The sequence below is a fragment of the Pteronotus mesoamericanus genome, unplaced genomic scaffold (genome assembly GCF_021234165.1).
Source record: "Pteronotus mesoamericanus isolate MK-2021 breed Mesoamerican mustached bat unplaced genomic scaffold, CSHL_Meso_final scaffold_31, whole genome shotgun sequence".
Classification (NCBI taxonomy): Eukaryota; Metazoa; Chordata; class Mammalia; order Chiroptera; family Mormoopidae; genus Pteronotus; species Pteronotus mesoamericanus.
In genome coordinates, this window is record NW_026555312.1 from 21,386,637 (window position 1) to 21,404,940 (window position 18,304).

General features: G+C 50.0%; 1 protein-coding gene across 1 annotated transcript; it reads right to left on the reverse strand.

Moving 5' to 3' along the window:
• Positions 1-8,170: 8,170 nt before the first annotated feature.
• On the reverse strand, positions 8,171-16,831 carry NRN1 (neuritin 1). The gene is made up of 3 exons (XM_054592086.1): positions 16,615-16,831; positions 12,257-12,401; positions 8,171-9,229 (listed from the first exon to the last, which is right to left on the reverse strand). Exons 1-3 carry the CDS (start codon positions 16,667-16,669, stop codon positions 9,001-9,003), a joined length of 429 nt encoding a protein of 142 aa, XP_054448061.1. The 5' UTR covers positions 16,670-16,831; the 3' UTR covers positions 8,171-9,000.
• Between the last annotated feature and the right edge of the window lie 1,473 nt (positions 16,832-18,304).

An 18,304-nucleotide genomic window follows, 5' to 3' on the forward strand; every position in this document is an offset into this window, starting at 1 on the left:
TGCATATTGCTGATTGAAGAAATGATGGCTATTTTAATTTTTCCCTTTCGAGTTACCTGGAGTTGCTAATTTTCCTTCAGTGAGTATAGATTCTTGGTCAATTTAAAAATAGAATACATAAAGTAACTTGTATAGGGTAAAATACAAATCGGGTAAAAAGAGGAGGCCAATGAAAGTGGGGTGTCTGCCATTGGTAGGAAAGAGCCTGGGCCTCCAGTGCCAAGGCGGGGGCAGTGAGGAAGATGGCAGAGGAGGGAAGGAAAGCACTTCATTCATATGTCCTCCAGCATTTACTGAGTATATCCCCTGAGCTGGACCCTCTTCCAGGAGCTTGATGGAGAAATGGGTCAGCAGTGAGGTGACAGTAGGATAGACAAAGGAAGGGGGTTATCTTTAAGGCTACAAGAAATGTGAGTCTGTTGTAAGTGAAGGGGAAGGAGCATTTGGGGAATGAACACAAAATAGCAAAAACAATTCAGTAGATACGAGGCAAGATCCAAGAGCAAATCAGAAGGAATAAGGTCAAGGCCCCAAAGGCAATGCGTATGTGGGGGTGTTTGAGTCTGTGTGCATCTCTGTGTATCTTAGAGAGAACATGCAGGAATTAGAGAAGATATGAATTAGAGAATATGTAATTGTGAATAGTGGTGTAAGATGATATACATGAATAAGTACATTTTGGATTTGAATTTTTAGCAATTCCTGAAAATAAAAGTTTGGGAAGAGCCATTTATTTTTTATTTTTTATTTTTATTTTTTTGGTTAATTGTAAAAATGCTAAGGGCTATTCAGAGAGAAAAATATCTACAACAAATTCGATCAACAAAACAGTTGAGGATGTGCAGTTTACTCCCTCATTATGTTCAAAAGAGAAGGAAAAAGTGTAAAAAGGAGGGCATAAGAATGGCTACAGGAGAAAACACATCGCCAAAAGGCTGCTCTGTGAAGGGCGATAGGTGGGCATGACACAACGCAAGGACCCCCCTCCCGCGCTGAGGAAGTACAAAGCCTCAGAGAGGGCCTGGCGGGCACAGGATGGATTGTCACTGTGCTGGCTTGGCCTTCAGAGATATGCCTCCCACATGCCCTGATGCTCTTTATGCCCTTCAAAGTTGCCTGTTTAGAAGAATTTGTGTTTGGCCAGAGTTAAATGAACCACTCTGCTTGGGATTTCTCTTCCCGCCTAAGGGGTAACACAGTCAACACATTTCAAGTGAAAGCCTGAGGAGGCAACCAGAGAACTGTGAGGGTCCCAGAGCCATTCTTCACAGTCACTCCCCAAAGCTCAGCAGGCCCCTCTGCGGAGAAGGAAAGATCCAAGCAGCACCAGCTCCGGAATCTGTGGCGACTGGGACTGTCAGTCAAGCTGAAGCTAATTACCTCTGGCTGCCAACACCCACTAGCTTGCTTGCTTAGCCTCTCTTCTTTCTTAATCAAGAACAGGCTTATAGCTGGTATCTCAATGTAAACAAAGCAATTTGTGACTTGATTAACCTAAATGGACAGGTGTGTCCTTTTCTCCCTTCTCCTCTTTACCAGGTTTAGACTATTCGAGGAGTTTTTCTTCTTGTGGAAGGCAGTGGCTGTCTGTGGTAGGTCTGGCTTAACTTTTTCTTTTGTTTCTCTTATCCACCTCTCTCCCTCTTATATTCATAGCAGGTGATTCATTCCAGGTATTCCATGGAGATTGGACCCACTCCCTTTTGTGTTCTGGGTAATGTACAAGTTGCAAATACTGCCACCATTAAAAATCAATCCAACATATGATTTGTCCAGGTGATAAGGTATATAGCTACTATTAGTTGCTGTGATTCATCAGGAGAATAAATACCTTGTGATATAGTTCATGAATGAACCGTCAAACCATCTACCACTGTAGCAATGAACTTCATATTGGAACAAGCTGGTGACTGGGACAGAACCAAGGAACTCACCTGTGTGTCTGTTAAATTACTGGAGGGAAATAAGCAAATAAGCAAATAAAAGGCTCTTGTCATATACCCTTACTCTGTCCTCTTCTGCCTCTGTCTTCCACTTTTAAGAACCTTTGTGGTTATACTGAGCCCCCAGGAGAAATCAGGACAATCTCCCTGTTTTAAGGTCAGCTCATGAACAACCTAATTCCACCTGCAGCCTTAATTCCCCCTTGCCATTAAGCTAACACATTCAAGGTTCCAAGGATTAAGAGATGACATTTTAGTGAGGCCATTATTTTCTGCCTATCATTAGACCTTCCTTTCTCCCTCCCTCCCCCCTCCCTGCCCCCCTTCCTGTCCCCCTCCCTCCCTCCCTCTTTCTCCCTCCCTCCCTCTCTCCCTCCCTCTCTCCCTCCCTCTCTCCCTCCCTCCCTCTGTGTCTCTTTGGGTTCACAAGAGTAACAGATTAAGCAAAGTGAAGTCTTAAAACAGATTCCTGAAACAGATTAGTGCTCAAATTTAGCTCTGCATTTTACCACCTGCTGGTCTGGGGCAAGTTACTGACTCTCTAAACCTGTTTCTTAACTGTAAAGTGGGGATAATAAAATTTCCTGCAGAACTGAATGCAGAAAATGGGACGATGTTCACAAAGCTTTAGCATAATGCCTAACATTTAGTAAGTGCTCAATAAAAGTAATTTTTTAAGTTAGGCAGAGTAAAGGTGGGCAGACGGAAGAGGCAGAGCATGCCCCTTGTCTCTGCACACGGAATCTCCACAGATGCTTCAGTCCTCTGTGTCTCTCTCTGAGCTGGTCCCCGCTGCGGAAGCCTCTTGGTCTAACTAGGAGAGAAAAAAAGAAGTCTAGCTGTCCTTTTTGCTGCTCTGCCTTGGAGTCTGCGATTTTCTTTTCCTTTGTTGCAGGACGGGGGATGGAGCCTGGGGAATGACCCACAGAGCCATTGCGGAGCCCAGGGAAGCACCCCGATGGCAGTGGCGAGAGCTGTTGGGCGCACCCGGCTAAGCCCCATCTCCGCCCAACCACAACTATTAGCCCAGCGACCCACAGCACCCACGCTCTCCATTCTAGTAGGCATATGGATTAGATTCTCCAGCTAAAGTCAGGGTTTTCCAGGACTAATTACACCGGAGTTTGCATGAAAGTCGACGCTTGCGCGGGGCCGAAGCAGGAGCGCTGCTCAGGGAGGGAAACCCAAAGTCAAACCAACTGGATCTCCCCGCCCGCTCTGGTGGCTCTCGCGGCTGGAGAGGGGCCCAGAGAACAAAGCCGCCAGGTTACCTACTGGTTTGACAAAGCCGAAACACCACCACCACCACCACCAACACAACAAAGTGTTAGTGGGCAGTGTTGAAGAGGATGCGGGCCGGGGCAACAGGCCGGGGAGAGGCGGGGTACGCTACACTTTTCGGGAAAGAAATCTAACAATAATTTTTTTTTCAAATTAAAAGCACACCTACATTTTAAAAATAATCACACGTACATTCTTCTTTTTCCAGCAGTCCAACTTTGAGGAATCTATACTAAGGAAGAAATAAAAATACTAGTACATAATATTGTTTAAGTAGGAATCATTACAGCAAAATTTGTAGGACACACACACACACACACACATACACACACCCCCGGGAAAACCTAGATGTCCATCAATGGGTGGAAAATTAAATTGTAGTATGACCATCTGAGAAATATTGTGTAACTATTTGAAAGAAGGAATTATTTTCTTAGCTACTGATTTTGAAGGATTTGGTAGAAGAGTAATGTAAAAGTTTGAAAAAAAAGAAAATAATCCCCACCCTCTATATGTTTTTATGAGCATGGGGAAGTGTGTGGAAGGACGAAGGGAGAAAGTTCAGTCAATTAACTAGTTCATTCAGAGTGGGTTACCCCCCACCATGTGTCATTGTATTGCTTTGCTGGTTATAATAAATACATTACTTTTTTTTTAATTTGGGAGAGGAACATAATATAAATGGTGAGAAGGGGGAGGGCGAGAGAAACTGTGGAGGAAGCTCCCAGAGGAACCCGTTAGTGCTGGGAGAACCCAGTCACTCCAGGATGGGGTTGCAGTCAGTGAATGCCAGGCTTTCGTTCGCCTACTCTCTGGGGCCCAGTGGGATGGGGCGGGGTCTGGGGACTGTCCAGCGGCTGGCTTAATTCAAAGCTTATCTGGAGCATCCTCTGAAAAGGCCAGACATGCGTGGAGCACTGTGTAGCCTGTCCCCAGAGGAATTTTAGCTGCTGGATTGTACAGAAAAACTGACCCAAAGTATTCAAGGTCATAATGAGGTCCTCTACTGAGGTTGTTTGGAAGAAGTTATTTTTTAAAAAATTACTGAGAGAGAGAGAAATTTGTTGCTCTAGTTATTTATGGATTCATTAGTTGTGCCCTGACCAGGGATTGAACTGAACCAGAAAACTTATGGTGCTCTGACCAACTGAACTACCTGGCCATGGCCTGGAAGAAGTTATTTTGAAGATTTCAGTGAGTCATCTTACTGAGCCTCTATAGAGGTAAGAGGAAACAATAATAATACCTAACATCAGGTAAGAAGCATGTTGTGTGAAAGCACTTTACCTATGGTATCTTATTTGATGCAAGTACAACCTGGTGAGGTAGGTATGATTAGCCCCATTTCACAGAGCAGGAAACTCAGGTATACAGAGGTTAAGTAACCCACCCATGGTTACACATCTGGTAGGTCAGGTCAGCTGGCTCCACAGTCCTCACTCTGAAAGTGGTGTCTTTACAGGCAGAGGATCTGGACAGAAATGTCCTCCTCCCCCTCCTCCCCTTTTTCCCCTCCTCCCCTTCCTCCCTCCTGTGTGGCTGAAGTGGGGAGATTTGCTGGAGCTGGACTGAGCACAGTTGCTTTATTCTAGTCCTTAGTTTGGGGCTGGGCCCCAACATCCAGGAAGGGCCCCTGGGAGATGCTGTTCTTCTCCTTGGAATTAAAATACAAACTACAGCATTACAAAACTCCTTGATGCCCAGCCTCGGGCGGGATGGTAGATGGAAGTGGGGAACCCAGTGTCTTGCTGAAGCCACACAGCTGATGTCCACATTGCTCCTCACCTTCTGTCTGACCCACCCCCCTTCATTTTTGCACCGGGGAAGGGGGCAAGAGAAGCAAGGCTTTGGTTTCCTTTGGTAGGGAGAGGAAGGAGCAGTGGGGCAGTGAACCTTTCCTCTGGTCCCAGAGGACAGGGTGAAGTAGACTCTTCCAGAGAAAGGACCCCTCTGGCACCACCCTCACTGGGCAGTGGGAGATGGAGAGAGTGGTCGAAGGTCTTCCCAGAGGCAGCTCTGCTGGGACTTGCGGGGAATTTCAGAGGGGAGCCAGAGGAAAGGCTCCATCTCTGCACTGTCCTCCTGATTTCCCCTAGCCTGCCCTGGAGGCTCAGGCTGGAGTGAAGGGAGCTCAGGTGCCACAGAAAGAGAATCTGCGTGTTGACCTTAGCGCTCATTTGCTTCTCTGACAGTCCTGAATGCAGATGAGTCCCAATTTCATCTCCATCCTCTGTCTCTTGTCCACAGCTCTGTCATCTATAGCTCTAAGTTTCTCCATCATCTCCTGTGTTTAAGATGGTTGCCCCCTCTCTCCCCTTTGCTAAGTCTACTGGATCTGTTTCCCCCTTTTCTCTGCACCCCCCACTTTCCATGTCCCCATCATTCTCTGTCTCCTCCTTCGCTGTAAGTCACCCTCCCAAGGGCCCTGGAGTTCTTCAGTTTAGCCCTGGACTCTGGAGCTGGCCTCCAGGAGCACTTCAGAAGATAACTAAACATTACACTCAAGTGAATTTCTGTGTCTCCATTCCACTCTGGCAGAAGGTGGAGTAAAGGTAGGGCCGTCCCCCAATCCTAAAGGGTCCTAAGGGGCTGAAGCCAGAGCGAATGGGCCTCGTGGAAAGCCACGTGGGTGGTAGGCAGAGCTGGAGAATCTGCTCTGACAAGGCGGACATGGGGAGGAGGTAAGATGATCTCCTTGGTGTCTGACGCCCATGCACACACCACCCTGAGCCATCTCAGTCAGGGGACATGCTCACCCTGGTTAATAGTTAGTTCCCTGGGACGGGAACAGGGCTCACCGCGTTTACGCCTAAAAACAATAACATCAACTAACGTATGGAGATGTCATCATGATTAAACAGCAAATTACAGCTGAAGACGGCGCGATAATAATCTAAACAATCACCACAACGAGAAGAAAGGTTCTCCAACTGCGTTTCCGAGTCTGGCTGCCCTGCATTTCTGGGGATTTCTCCAAGCACACGTGACCGTGGACCCCGGCCTAGGACAGGCTGAGGGAGCCCCAAACGAGGCGCCAAGCTTTCTCCGAGGTTCCCCCGGGACATCTGGGACTGGGCAGAGTAGGGGCGTGGAAGGACCCGGGAGGTGGTTGGAACCGCAGGAGGACGGGGTTCCTTGAGAGGAACCCTGTGGGGAGAGCAGCGGAGCCGGCGCTCCCCACCCCGCCCCTCGTCGCCTCTGCCCCTCCCTCAGCCTCGCCCGCTCCTCGCTGGGGAAGGAGATTGATTTCTAGGTGGGAAGCCCGCGCGCAGAGAGGGAGAGGGTGTCCTCCGTGTGTCGCGGGAGTCTTCCCCGTCCCGCCCACCGCAAAAGCCTGGGAAGAACGACGCGTGCGTTTTCTTTTGTCGCGCAAAGGGCCCAGTTCCACGCACTGGTTCTCCCACAGTTGGGGAGGGAAAGATTCCGAGAGAAGGCGGCGCGCTACTCCGGCAAAATGACGGAAGATGACCCTCCCCCTTTCTCCCCGTTCTCCGCCCTTCTCATTAAATAGAGTCGTATTTAAAATAGGCTCAGACATTTTCATTTGAATTTCAGGGGTTGAGCTCCGGTTAAAATAGTCCTATTTACACTTAGACGGAAAATAGTCGTTGAAACGAAACGATCAAAACAACTAGCGTTCCCCGGTGGGTGACCACTCCGCGCAGGTAGTGAGTATCCCTTTTGGTTTTGACTGAGAAATCAAGGGTCCAGTGAGGAGCGCGGGTAGCAGGCGAAGCTCTTTCTAGGAGTGGCGGGCGCGGCGCGTGCGTGAACTGGCCGCAGTAATATACGCTGCCATTAAGAATCCGTGCAGCCTTGAGCGCTCCGGGCGCAGGGACGCATGTGTTGCTGGAATTCAATCCGTGGGGGGAATGCAGATTGGGCTGTGACCTACTGGGTTTGATTTATGAACTGTTACACTAGCGATTGTTTAAGCATTGCATTTCAGAGCCCCCGCGCACCCTTCAGGCGGCGGCCCACAGACCCCGCGGCACGGGAACTCGCAGCCGCCTCTCTCCACCCGTCCTCACCCTCTATCCGCACCCCGGGGGACCCCCGCTGCTCCCTCCCACCCTCACATTCTCCAAGAAATCAGATTTCGATTTAATTGAACCCAGACACAGACATTCGGTTCTCCCGCCCCCAGCCGGCTCCAGTCCTGCAGCCCTGGAAGCCGTTTCCTCTGCTCCTGTTTACTCTCCAATGTTTACTTCTCTGTAAGACCATGAGGGGCCTATAAATAGGAGAGGTGGAAGTAGCTCTACTGCCTGATCGATAAAGCCCCGTCTCCTTGCAATTTCGGCTGAGCCGTCTTATTAATTATGAAAGGATTCACCTGATCCCTGCCAGGGACCACAGCCGCTCGGCTCCTCTGTTAGAGCCCTTAATGGCGGTTCCTTCGCAATATGCCACCGGCCACCGCAGAGGAAAAGGCGAATCGTGGTTAGGGCTCAGCCTGCAGGGACCGTGGTTAGGGCTCCGACCTGTCGGGAACGGGGGCCGCGGGCCGCCACTGGCCTTCGGTCTGCCTGTGCGTGCTCGGCTGAGCGCAGCCCACTTTCTTCACATCTTAGCTAGAAAGGATCTCTGTTTTTCAGTTAATTAAAAAGAAAAACAAACCCTGCCCTTTCTCTTCTTTGAGTAAACAGAATTTCATGGAAATGGCAGTGTCCTAGTGAAGGAGGGTTGGCTTGAAGATGATAATTATCAAGTGGCATGTGAACAGGTGAATTTTTCGCTTGGCTTCCTGTGTCCCTTCAGGTACCTCTGAGAACTCGGCCAAGAAAGCAGGCTTGGGGCAGGAAACAGACGACACCCCCATTTCAAACAATAACTTTTATTTTATACTTCTCTATACTTTGTAGCAAATCTTTTTTTGCTGAATTTAATTTATAATAAACTTTTTAAATTACATCTCTCTCTTTTTTTTTTAAAATCAAGGCTCTCTATGTCAAAATCTTTTTAAACTATAATTTAGAGTAACATTTAACATCCCCCCCTTGTGATCTACACCATTGGATATTCAGGTATTACTGTATGTGTAACAGCTAAAACAAGAGAGGAGGGAAAAGGAAGGCAGTGGACTTAGAAAGATGCATCAGTAACAGCAGGTAAAGCTGAACCTCTCAGTGACTTTAGCAGCATTTCTTCTGGCAGCCTTCACCTCTAACCCAAGATTTCTCTGACCCTTTTCCTCTCTCCCTCCTATCCTTAAAACACAAAGCCAACAATCTATCCTTTCACTTTTCTTGAGGAGAAATGTGCAGCGGTAATGATCAAAACAAGATACTGTGGAAGAAAGTCATGAGTGTGAATTATTCACCAATTGTTTCCTTGGTGGACATCTCTCCTGACTTCATTCCCCTGGCCTTCTCCTCTCCTCTTTCCTATTAGGAGGAGCCTGTCATTGCGCATGTATTAACATGATTAGTATAGTAGGTGGCCCAGGGCCGTTCCTGAGATTCTTTTGCCAAAAAATAAAAATTTTAAAAATGGGGTGGGTTTGCCGTTTTCTTATTTTTATGTGAAGAGGGACTAAAGCTGAGGTCCGATTTTGGCTGTGCTTGCTTGCTCACTGATTGGTAACATTTGGCAAATAAAAAACACAAGAGATCAAACAAAATCAAAGAGAATCGGGATTTCCCACAATCCTATATGAGTGTTTTCAGCATCACAGAGAATCACAACGTCCCCAAAGAACGAATGAATCTTCCTCTCGATTTCCGGGAGCATGGAGTGAGTGTGAGTGGGCGCGCGGGGGGAGCCGGCCCCGCGCTCAGAAGGAAAGCCAGGTCGCTAAAGCTGCCGAGAGAGACGCCAGGAGCACTGGGAGCGCCGGGAGCAGGTACCCCGCCGCCCCGTTGCCGCTGCCGCAGAGTTCGAATAAGCTGCCTTGGATGTTGAGGTTTTTGGATTCTTTTCTCAGTTTATCCCATATATCTTTCGCCCCTTCCTGGCAATCCGTAAGGGCTGTGACCGTGCAGCTGTGGAAATCCTCCCAGTATCTGGCGAGGAACAGAACAAACAGAAGAAGCAGGTTCACTTTGAGCGCGGGGGAGAACCCTGGGCCTGCTGCCGCGCGCCTCCACCCTCGCGGCGTTGCTAACCTCGGCGGTCGCCCCCTCTCTACCTCCTCTCCACCGCCCTGGCACCAGGGGCCTGGGCGGTCAGCATTCTCCGGACCCTAGCCCACCCTTCTGGATCTGGCGTCTCCCCCGGGTGCCCGGCGGGGAACCCAGCAGCCAGGATACGGGCCTCACCGGCTGCGCCGTGCTGGCACCTCGGCCTGCGTAAACAGATTGCTCGCCCTCCTCGGGGAAAGCTAGGAAAACAGTGTTAAGCCTTGCAAGCTGCCGCCCATTAATGCCTCTTAGCTTGCAAGATGGGTTACTTGCTCCGAGCGCGGCCCTCCCCACTGGGCTTCTCACTTTCTCCTCCCCTCCCCCCTTCTGTCCTTCGCTCCCAGCGCCGCGGTACTTCCTAACCCGCCATCGCCCTTCCCCTTCCCTTGCCTTTTGTTTCCCGTACTCCTATTTTCCGTTTCTCTCCTCTTCCCTTCTTTGTCTTCCTCCTTTCCCCTCCCCTCGGTTTTCCTCTGTTCAGTTCCTCATTTCTTCCCCATCCTCACTTGCTTCGGTCCTCCGTGGCGCCTAGCCTTGCTTTCCGCAGCCTCCCAGCTCAGATTCTGTCTGGAGGTTCCTGCTTGCCTCGCCCCTCCCGAGGTCCAGGAGTGTTAGTGCCCGAGCCCGTGGGGCCAGCTTTGTAAACCTGCTTTTTGCAAACCTCTGTGCTCCGGGCCATGCGCACTTGGTCCCTCCTCTTCTCCCTCCGCCCCCAGTCTTCATTGTGGGCTCGGACTCCAGGAGGCCTCCTCCCCAGAGCTGTGGGGGATAGGGCCCAGACCCCCAGGCCGGGACTGCGGGACCGCGGGACTCACCGATGCCAACCCTCGTGGCACCCGGCTCCCTGCCCTTCCCTCCCGCCCCGCGCCTCCCTCAGCGGCTTCCTCCCCAGGACTCACCTACTAGTCCTGCCCCCCACAACCTTCATCCAACCTATCCTTTTTTTATTGTCCCCCCCCTTCTTCTGAAAACCCAAAATAGATCCCGGGACTAAATATAATTCCCACCCGTGATCGATTCCCAGGGCGCTGTCTCCTTTCGGCGCTGGGTCGATCAGTGCGTCTCAGTAACTCCCGCTGGCTTCCACCTCACGGGGGCCCTGAGCGCCAGGTAACCAGTGACCACTCCCCACGCAGGGTGGTTGTATTGTCTCCTGTCGCTCCCTCCCTCTCCCTAGCTTGGACTGTAAGCACGTTGAAGGCAGGCACTATGTTTCATTTATCCTTTTCTCGACTTCTACCCCATCTTCTAGCTAGTAATAGAGTTTAAAATGCTTGTTAGATTGTCTCGAGCTCTGGCTTTTCTCTAATGACCTCCCAGAATCTCTAATTTATGAGGAGTGGGGATCCAGGGGTATAGGGCTTCTAGATTCCTCAAGTGGAAATAAATAGCAAGATTTAGAGAAACCTAAGAGGCGGAGAGACAGCTCTCGGCATAACAGTGCTTCCCAAAGGATGTCTAAACCCCTTCTTTCCCTCTGCATGCCCAGAAATAGGACCCTCCTGGAAGAGAGATGTGGTGGAAAAGGACAGATATCCGGGGGAATGGAAGGAGGTGGGCTTCAGCAGGGTGTTGGGCAACCAGCGCACCAACCCAGTGGGTGCCTCAACCCAGCTGCAGCCGATGATTTCTGAGAGGGGCCCTTCTTATTTCCATTATTCAGGACATTTTGCTAAAAAAAAAAAAAATTAAAGTAACTGGGGTTAACTAAATTGTGGCAAATGATGGAGGATTGGGTGCTGATCTATATTTAACCTTTTGTTGTGCTTTATAGATACATTCTTACCTATCACCGGACATTTGGAATTACAGTAGGTAGGTACGCATGCCAGACTCAAACTTTTGTTGCTTTCCTGATAGGAAGGTATGAGCTATTTAGCTGCTGTGGCTCCTGGTGGATACCTGAGTATTTAGGAAAATGTGTAGCAAAATTGACCCCTCTTAACTCATAATTTAAACAAATAAACAGCCCACACCACCCCCAGGAATTAAAGAGAGAGGAAAGACTTCACAGTATTAAAAAGGTGGTACAGCAAATGGTTACTCCAACCTCTGGGGTACAAGGAACACCTCTTGCCTTGACTTCATTGAAAGGGCCATTATGGGGGCGGGGGCTGCCACAGCTGTTTTTGAAAAATGAAATAAAATGTGTGTTATTGCAGAGGATAGGGGTATTTCTAAAGTCTGCAGCAGCTAAAATGTTGCTGGGCCTGAACCCTCATGGCTCTCTTTGGGCCCTTAGCTGCCCTGGGCTTTCAATACTAACACATGTGGACAAAGAAAGAAACACAAAAAAGCAAGGAGGGTAACTACCCTAATTCTAGGAAATTACTATAAACTCAGCAGTCACTGAGTGCCGAGAACACCACTCTCTTCTTGGGCAAAGTCGTTGGCAGGAAACAGGATATGCTTTTAGCCTCTCTCCTAGAAAGAAGAAGAGGGACTTGTGCTCCCTTGCCTGCCCTCCAACTTTCTTGATGTGTGCTCAGGGGAATTTTAATCGGGAGAAATGGACAAAATCGGTGAGAAGCTTTCCTTTTAGCCAAGCTTATTATCTAAAACGCTCCTCAACCCAAAATGAACTTCTTAGGGGAAATTGGGTAGGCCTGTCATTCACAAAAGCAAAGAAAGCAAAGAAAGAAAAAGACTGCTCCAAGCAGAGGAAACTGGCGGCAACCCTCCCTGCCCCTCGCCCTGGTTTCCAGCGCCTCTCTGCTGGACTGGGCTCGGACCAGAACAATCCTCCTCTGCCCATTCCAGGCTATAGCGTCCCCTTGGGCAGAACAAGCCCAAGCAAGGCCTGAGGGTGGGAGCCAAAAGGTGAGAAAGCGCCAGTTTGCGGTGGCACGGATCTCTCACCTCAGCAGCGCCCCCTGGACAGGTACCTGGCCGACCAGAAAGGACACTTACGTGCACACGGTTTTGATGTTCGTCTTGTCGTCCAGGCCTTGCGGGTAGTTGGCCACGCTGTCGCCCAGCTTGAGCAAACAGTCTGAAAAGCCCTTAAAGACCGCATCGCACTTGCCCGCTGCTCTCACGGCCTGCACCAGGTACGCTGCAGGGAGGAGGGGACACCAGTCAGCGGCGCCTGGATCCCACCCTGCAGCCCCAGGGCCCATCCGCCCCCAACTCCATGCGGCTTCTCCCCCGAGTGGTGTCCAGCCTTTGGGTGCACCAGAATTAAAGATGAATGAAATATGTGGTCCCAGAATGAATGACCTGCACCCAACCACCGTCTTCTGCAGACTGTCAGTGTCTGAGCGTGTGTGGGTGGCCCGGGTAGAGTATATTCCTGTCCTGCAGCTCCCTCCCGCATCTCATCTCACTCTATATCTTTTCTGTTTCCACCGTCCACTCTTCTCACCTACCTCTTTTCCTTTTTTTCTCCTTTTCCACTCACTCCCTCCTTCCCAGCACTTCCCAGCAAGCCTGGTCAGGCCTCTGAGAATGCAACCTTCCATTTCTGAGGTGACAGAGGGGGTCTCACAGCAGAGTGTGGGAGTGAGGAAGGGATAGGCAGGAGACAAAGCATGGGCTCATGCAGCTGAACCTCATGCCACTCCGCGAGAGAAAGCCTGGACTTGGCACCCAAGTCCTTCGTGGGCGCTCAGCAAACACTGCTGCATGAAAAAGTTAGTCAGGTCTCTGGAAGCACCAGCAGCCTCCAGAATGGACTGGTTCCTTCTAGAACCATTTGCCTACCTAGCAGTCTTTGTTCCGAAAGAGATCCTTCTGCACCCTTCCCGCCCAGTGGGGAGAGAACAGCCTAGACATCCCGGACCGGTCAGGGGGGGACAGTGGTCCGGGGCAGTCTGGGCCCGGCAGGGTCACAAACGTGTCTGTACCAGCAACCCTGGGTCACCTCCAAGGAAGCCAAATCTCTGAGCCTTGGGCCCTCCGCTTCCTCCGCTTCGGTTCGCGGCTCAGCTCCCCCCACACACGTAATCCCCCCAGTAGCAGAGTGGGACCTTTCCTCTCCAGGCTCAGTCCTGCAGTTGAGGGCCCAGGTGGCTGGCGTCCGGGGCTCTTGGCCTCAAGGCTCTGGGCTGCCTCCAGAGGTGGGGCGGGGATAGCAGCTGAGGAGGTGGGAGGAGGGGGTGGTCATACAGAAGAAGAAGACCCTGGCTGCACTGAGGTCCACCCACTTGGCCTCTGGTCTGTCAAACTCTGCAGCTCAGGGCCTGAGAGAGAGAGAGAGACAGGCTCCAGACCGTGGACGGGCTGCTGCACCCATTCTCTCCATTTCAAGGCCAAAGAACCGGGATAAGCGTTCACTGGCGAAAGGCCAAAAACACTCCCGGCGCCAGGAGGGCGCACAAGAAGCGCAGATCTCCGCTGCTGGGGCGAGGGGAGGGGCGAATCTTCTCCGAATGGAAATTGGCCTAAGATGCCCACGATCCTGAGCACCCGCTCCTTCTTGGGCAGTGTTCACGGAGCCGAGGCTAGTGTGTGAAAGCCACCGGGGAGAACCGTACCCCCCTCACTCCTCCCTCCCCCAACTGCTGCTAGACAGACGCGGGGAAAGGTGACCAAACCTACAGCAGCCTGCCTGAGAGCACCGTTTACAAATTGCTGCAGGAAAAGCAAGGCGGTCCTTGCGCTTTCTAATCCGGAACGGGAAGCTTTGGGGAAAGGACTAAGGTTAACTTCGACCTCCGCTTATGCTGTAGGTAACCCTTGACAAGCACAACCCCCACCCCCCGCGAAATATTAAAAGCCCATGCAGCTGCAATATCAAGTAGCACACGAATGTTTGTTCTAGGGAATGCGGTCACAATGAAACAAACCTTCCCGGTTGTCCTCTATAATGGATGCCACAAATGCTGCTTTACAGCGAAGAAACGAAATAAAACACAATCCACCCATTCCCCTAGATCTCCGTCTCTTCTTACCCCTTACTACCACCCCAAAACTCGATGGTGAAAGAGTAGCCCCTAAAATGGATTAACAATTTTTTAAAGAGGAACTGGGGTTTGCTGGGGGCGGGAGGCTCTCCTGTCACGTTATCTTTCCAGGCGCTGCTGGAGAAGACCCTCCATACCGCGCATGTGTGTGTGCATGTGTAAAATAAGTCGTGAAAATCGTGAGAATTTCTTTTCTTTTTTTTCATTTTCTTTCTTTCTTTCTTTTCTTCTTTCTTTTCTTTTCTTTTCTTTTTTTTTTTCTTTTTGGCAACTATGACTCCTTGGTCTCTAGTTGGCTTTATTGGTCGTGGAGGCCAGGAGCTTGCGCTCGGGACGTATTTTGCAGGCTCATGCATCAGTGCAGGTCACAGTCCGCGCGACCCTCACTGCTGTTCCTGAGCCAGACTTCAGAGACGCTCGGGCATGCGACCCAGGCTCCTTTCCTGTCCTCTCTGGTGTCTGCACCTTGTGTCATTTCCATCGGTTCATTCATTCGTTCGACCTCTCATTCACTCCAAACTTCCTCCAGCCCTGTCTGCATTTGCCTTCACCACCCTCTCCCCCTCCCCTTCCTTCCTCACCCCCCCTCACTTTTCTTGCCAAATGTCAATGATTTGGGACAGCTCCCAGACATGAATTAATAAAGATCGAGAGGCTCTGGTGCGGGAAAGGGCAGACATTCGGGAACACATTTGCTCATTTTCAATTCCACAGCCAAAAAATGGTCATTTTGGGCTGAGGTTAGTGTGTTCCAAGCGTATCCCACATGCATGATCGCTGTCTCCCCCGTCCTCTAGTAAGATTGTTTCCCACTGGGAAAACAGAGCCCCAAACATTCTCAGATTTAAGAATCCCTGTTATCAAAATAACTTCTGTCTCCTGCCCTCTGAAAATTTGCAGGCTAATTGCAAAATGCCACATTTACTTATATCCAATATTTAAGGGATTTGTTGCAATTAGAAATGTTCTTTATTTATTGCATTTCTCTGAACTAATGTCAAAGAGTCAAAACAACCAGATTCAAGACATCAAGTCATTTCTCAGAATTAAAAGAAAATGCCAACATCCTGCATCCACACTCGAAAGTCCCTATAATGTCCAAGCAAAAAATTGGATACTCAAAATTATGTCAAATGCATAAAAACGCACAGCAAAGAATCCATTTTATTTTATAGATTACTCCAAATCCTTTTTCCTTCACATTTCTCATGAAGAAAAATGTCATGCATTTTATCTCTTGACCCAAACCAATCCCCTAAAGCTTCCCCCACCCCACCCCCAACACACAATACTGCAAGGATTTGTCTGCAAAGAATGCTACAGCCTGAAATGATAAGAGGCAACGAACCCCTCTGTTGCCAGAAAACCCATTTGAGAAGTTTCTATTTTTCTCTTGTTCTTTCTATTAATAATTTGCTTCACTTTCACTTTTAGGCCACCTTAATTAACACTCTGACCCACATGAGAGAAGGGGGTTTTCTGGTGTTCCCTTCCATAATTCTTGATTCTGGATGGAAAACGTGAACTTTTCAAAATCCAACGACAGCATAACTCGGACTCAGCATTCCTTAACACAAAATGAGGACTGCATAAATCTGCCATCGACTCCAAACAAACAAAAATAACCAACAGTCAACATAACATATTGCAAACACTTCTTAACCCTTTCCTATATATGTAATACAGATGCCTGTGTAAAAAGGAACAGATAAATGTTATATCCACATATATTTGGCTGAATTCAAGTTCCTCAATGATAAGCACATTAAGTTACTACTTTGGGGTTCCCTATTATTCTCAATTTGCCCCCGTCGGTCTGCGGTGCCCGGTGCGAACGCTGCAGCTAGGGCATGGGGGTGGGGTGGCGGGAGAATGACAAAGTTCTAAATGCAGCAGTCTGAGCACCGGAATATCTTTGCTTTCTGCACATAAACTTTCCAGTTCTAGCTGCCTAGCCATCTTTTTCCTGCATTCACCTTTCGACCCTTCAAAATAATACCTTGCAGTATCGCAGGGACCAATGCATTGCCCCAGAACGCACCAAACCTGGTCTAACCAAGAGAGGGAAGCAAAAATGGACGTGCGCTTCAGAAAAAATGGGAGAAAAAAAAATCTCCTTCTGCATCGGCTGGCCGGCTGGCCGCTCACATTTCCTGGATAACGTTTAGAGTCTCTTTCTTTTTTGAAAAACCTACCCGGGACTCACGCGTCCCTAGGAACGGATGCCCACACCCTTGGGGGTTTGCGGGCTTCTCCGCATCCTGGGGCGGCTGAGGGTCAGTCGGACCCCTCGGCGCCTCGGGCCCGGCCGGCTGCCTCCTGCCTCCTGCCGCCTGCAACGAGTCTGGCCGGGCGGCCACTTACCTATTTGCACCGCGAGGATCAGTGAAATATATCTGCCGTTCAACTTAAGTCCCATCCTACGTTTAGTCAAACCATTTGCGACCGCAGACCTTTAAATAGTTAGTTTAGAGAACGCGGGGGAAAGCTGAAAAATAGGCATTGCCAACAAGTTCCAGGAGCGACGGAGACTTTATGCACAGCGAAGGCAGAGGGAGGAGAGAGGGAACGAGAGAGAGAGAGAGAGAGAGAGAGAGAGAGAGAGGGAGGGAGGGAGAGAGAGAGAGAGAGAGAGAGAGACTAAGGGAGAGAGGGGGAAGAGCTGGGAATGGTTCACTCCATTAGGAGGGGGCGGAGGAAGTACAGCCTCACGCCCACGAGCAGGCCTGACGTGGGGGATGACACGGAATGATTTTTTTTTTTTTTCTAAATAGAGACACCTTTGTAGAGAATCGCCATTTATAGTCATCAGAAGCTGGAATTAATCAGCTATCTCCAATTAAAGTGCGATCCGAACGAAATCTTGCCTCGGGGGTGACCACCTCCCCAGGGGTGACCACTTCCCCACCCTTGCGGCCACCCCCGCATCCTTGCTGTTCCCGGGGCTCCCAACCCCGCCCCCTTCCAGCGCAGAACAGGGGCTCCTCTCCCCTCCCCTCCTGGAACCGGGGAGTCCTGACGCGCCCACTCAGTTGTCTCAGCCAGCTCCCCCCCACCCTCCTCCAGCTCAGCGGCGAATCCAACCTCCTCTCTACGATGCCCTAAGGTTTAGAGGAAAGGGAGAGGAAAAAGCCGCTAGACCAGCTCCATTAATTTGAATCATCGCGCCCCTCATCCTCAGCCTGAGCCCCGCAGTTGCCCACTCTTTTTCTCCAACCCAGCAGCTGAGCTTGGGCGCAGCCTGGGGCGCGTGAGCACACACGCACACGTGCGCTCACGCCCGCGAGCCCAGCCGAGCACCTTCCGTGTCTGTCCGCACACTCTCCACTCAATCGCAAGCACACGCCCAGGTTCGGGGGTTTGGTCTGCACCTGTGCGGGCCCTGAAACAAAACCGCGGGGGCCTCTGTGAATTTCACAAACTCAGAAGGCCAGAGCCCAAGAGAGGCCGCTTCAAGACACACAGCGACACCTGTTTTTGGAGGTGGGGAGAGCACGGAGGAAGGAGCCTCTGCAAAGACAATTTTGGATACTAGAGATTTACTAACTCTCAGAGTATTAGGACATTTCTGAAATAATCTCTAGTATGCGGGTTTCTTTCTGATTCTGATGCATCTCTTGGGGTTGTTGGGCGCAAACACACATACACACATGTACATCACGTACGCGCGCGCACGCCCAGACCCCCCACACACCTGCACTGTCTTTTGATGCCTTATGCACAAACCCTGAGTAGACGCAGCCTACTCTGCAACGAAGTGTTTCTGCAGCTGCGTCTGTGCTCTGTGCAAGGTGCTATCCACGACAGCTTGGGTTGAGAATGAAAAATAAACAGGGCTATTTTTTTTCCAAACGTCCTTGTTAGGCTTTGGTTTCCTTCCCTTCTTCAGCATCAAAAGAAGCCTAAATCCTAGCTTCTTTAATGAAATGCTAAAGAATGCATCGGCCAACATTAAGACCGTTAAGAGGAAAAATAAAATAAAAACGACTCCCCCAAATCTTCTAAGAATACACGAGAAAACATCAAGATATTAAATAAGAAGTAGGAAAAAAAA

Bases quoted from the DNA above. Each gene is read 5' to 3' on its own strand.
- NRN1 (XM_054592086.1), bottom strand. From the start codon at position 16,669: ATGGGACTTAAGTTGAACGGCAGATATATTTCACTGATCCTCGCGGTG. The intron at 12,402-16,614 runs GTAAGTGGCCGC...TCCTCCCTGCAG, and splicing joins GATCCTCGCGGTGCAAATAG to CGTACCTGGTGCAGGCCGTG. The intron at 9,230-12,256 runs GTAAGTGTCCTT...GTTCCTCGCCAG, and splicing joins AACATCAAAACCGTGTGCAC to ATACTGGGAGGATTTCCACA.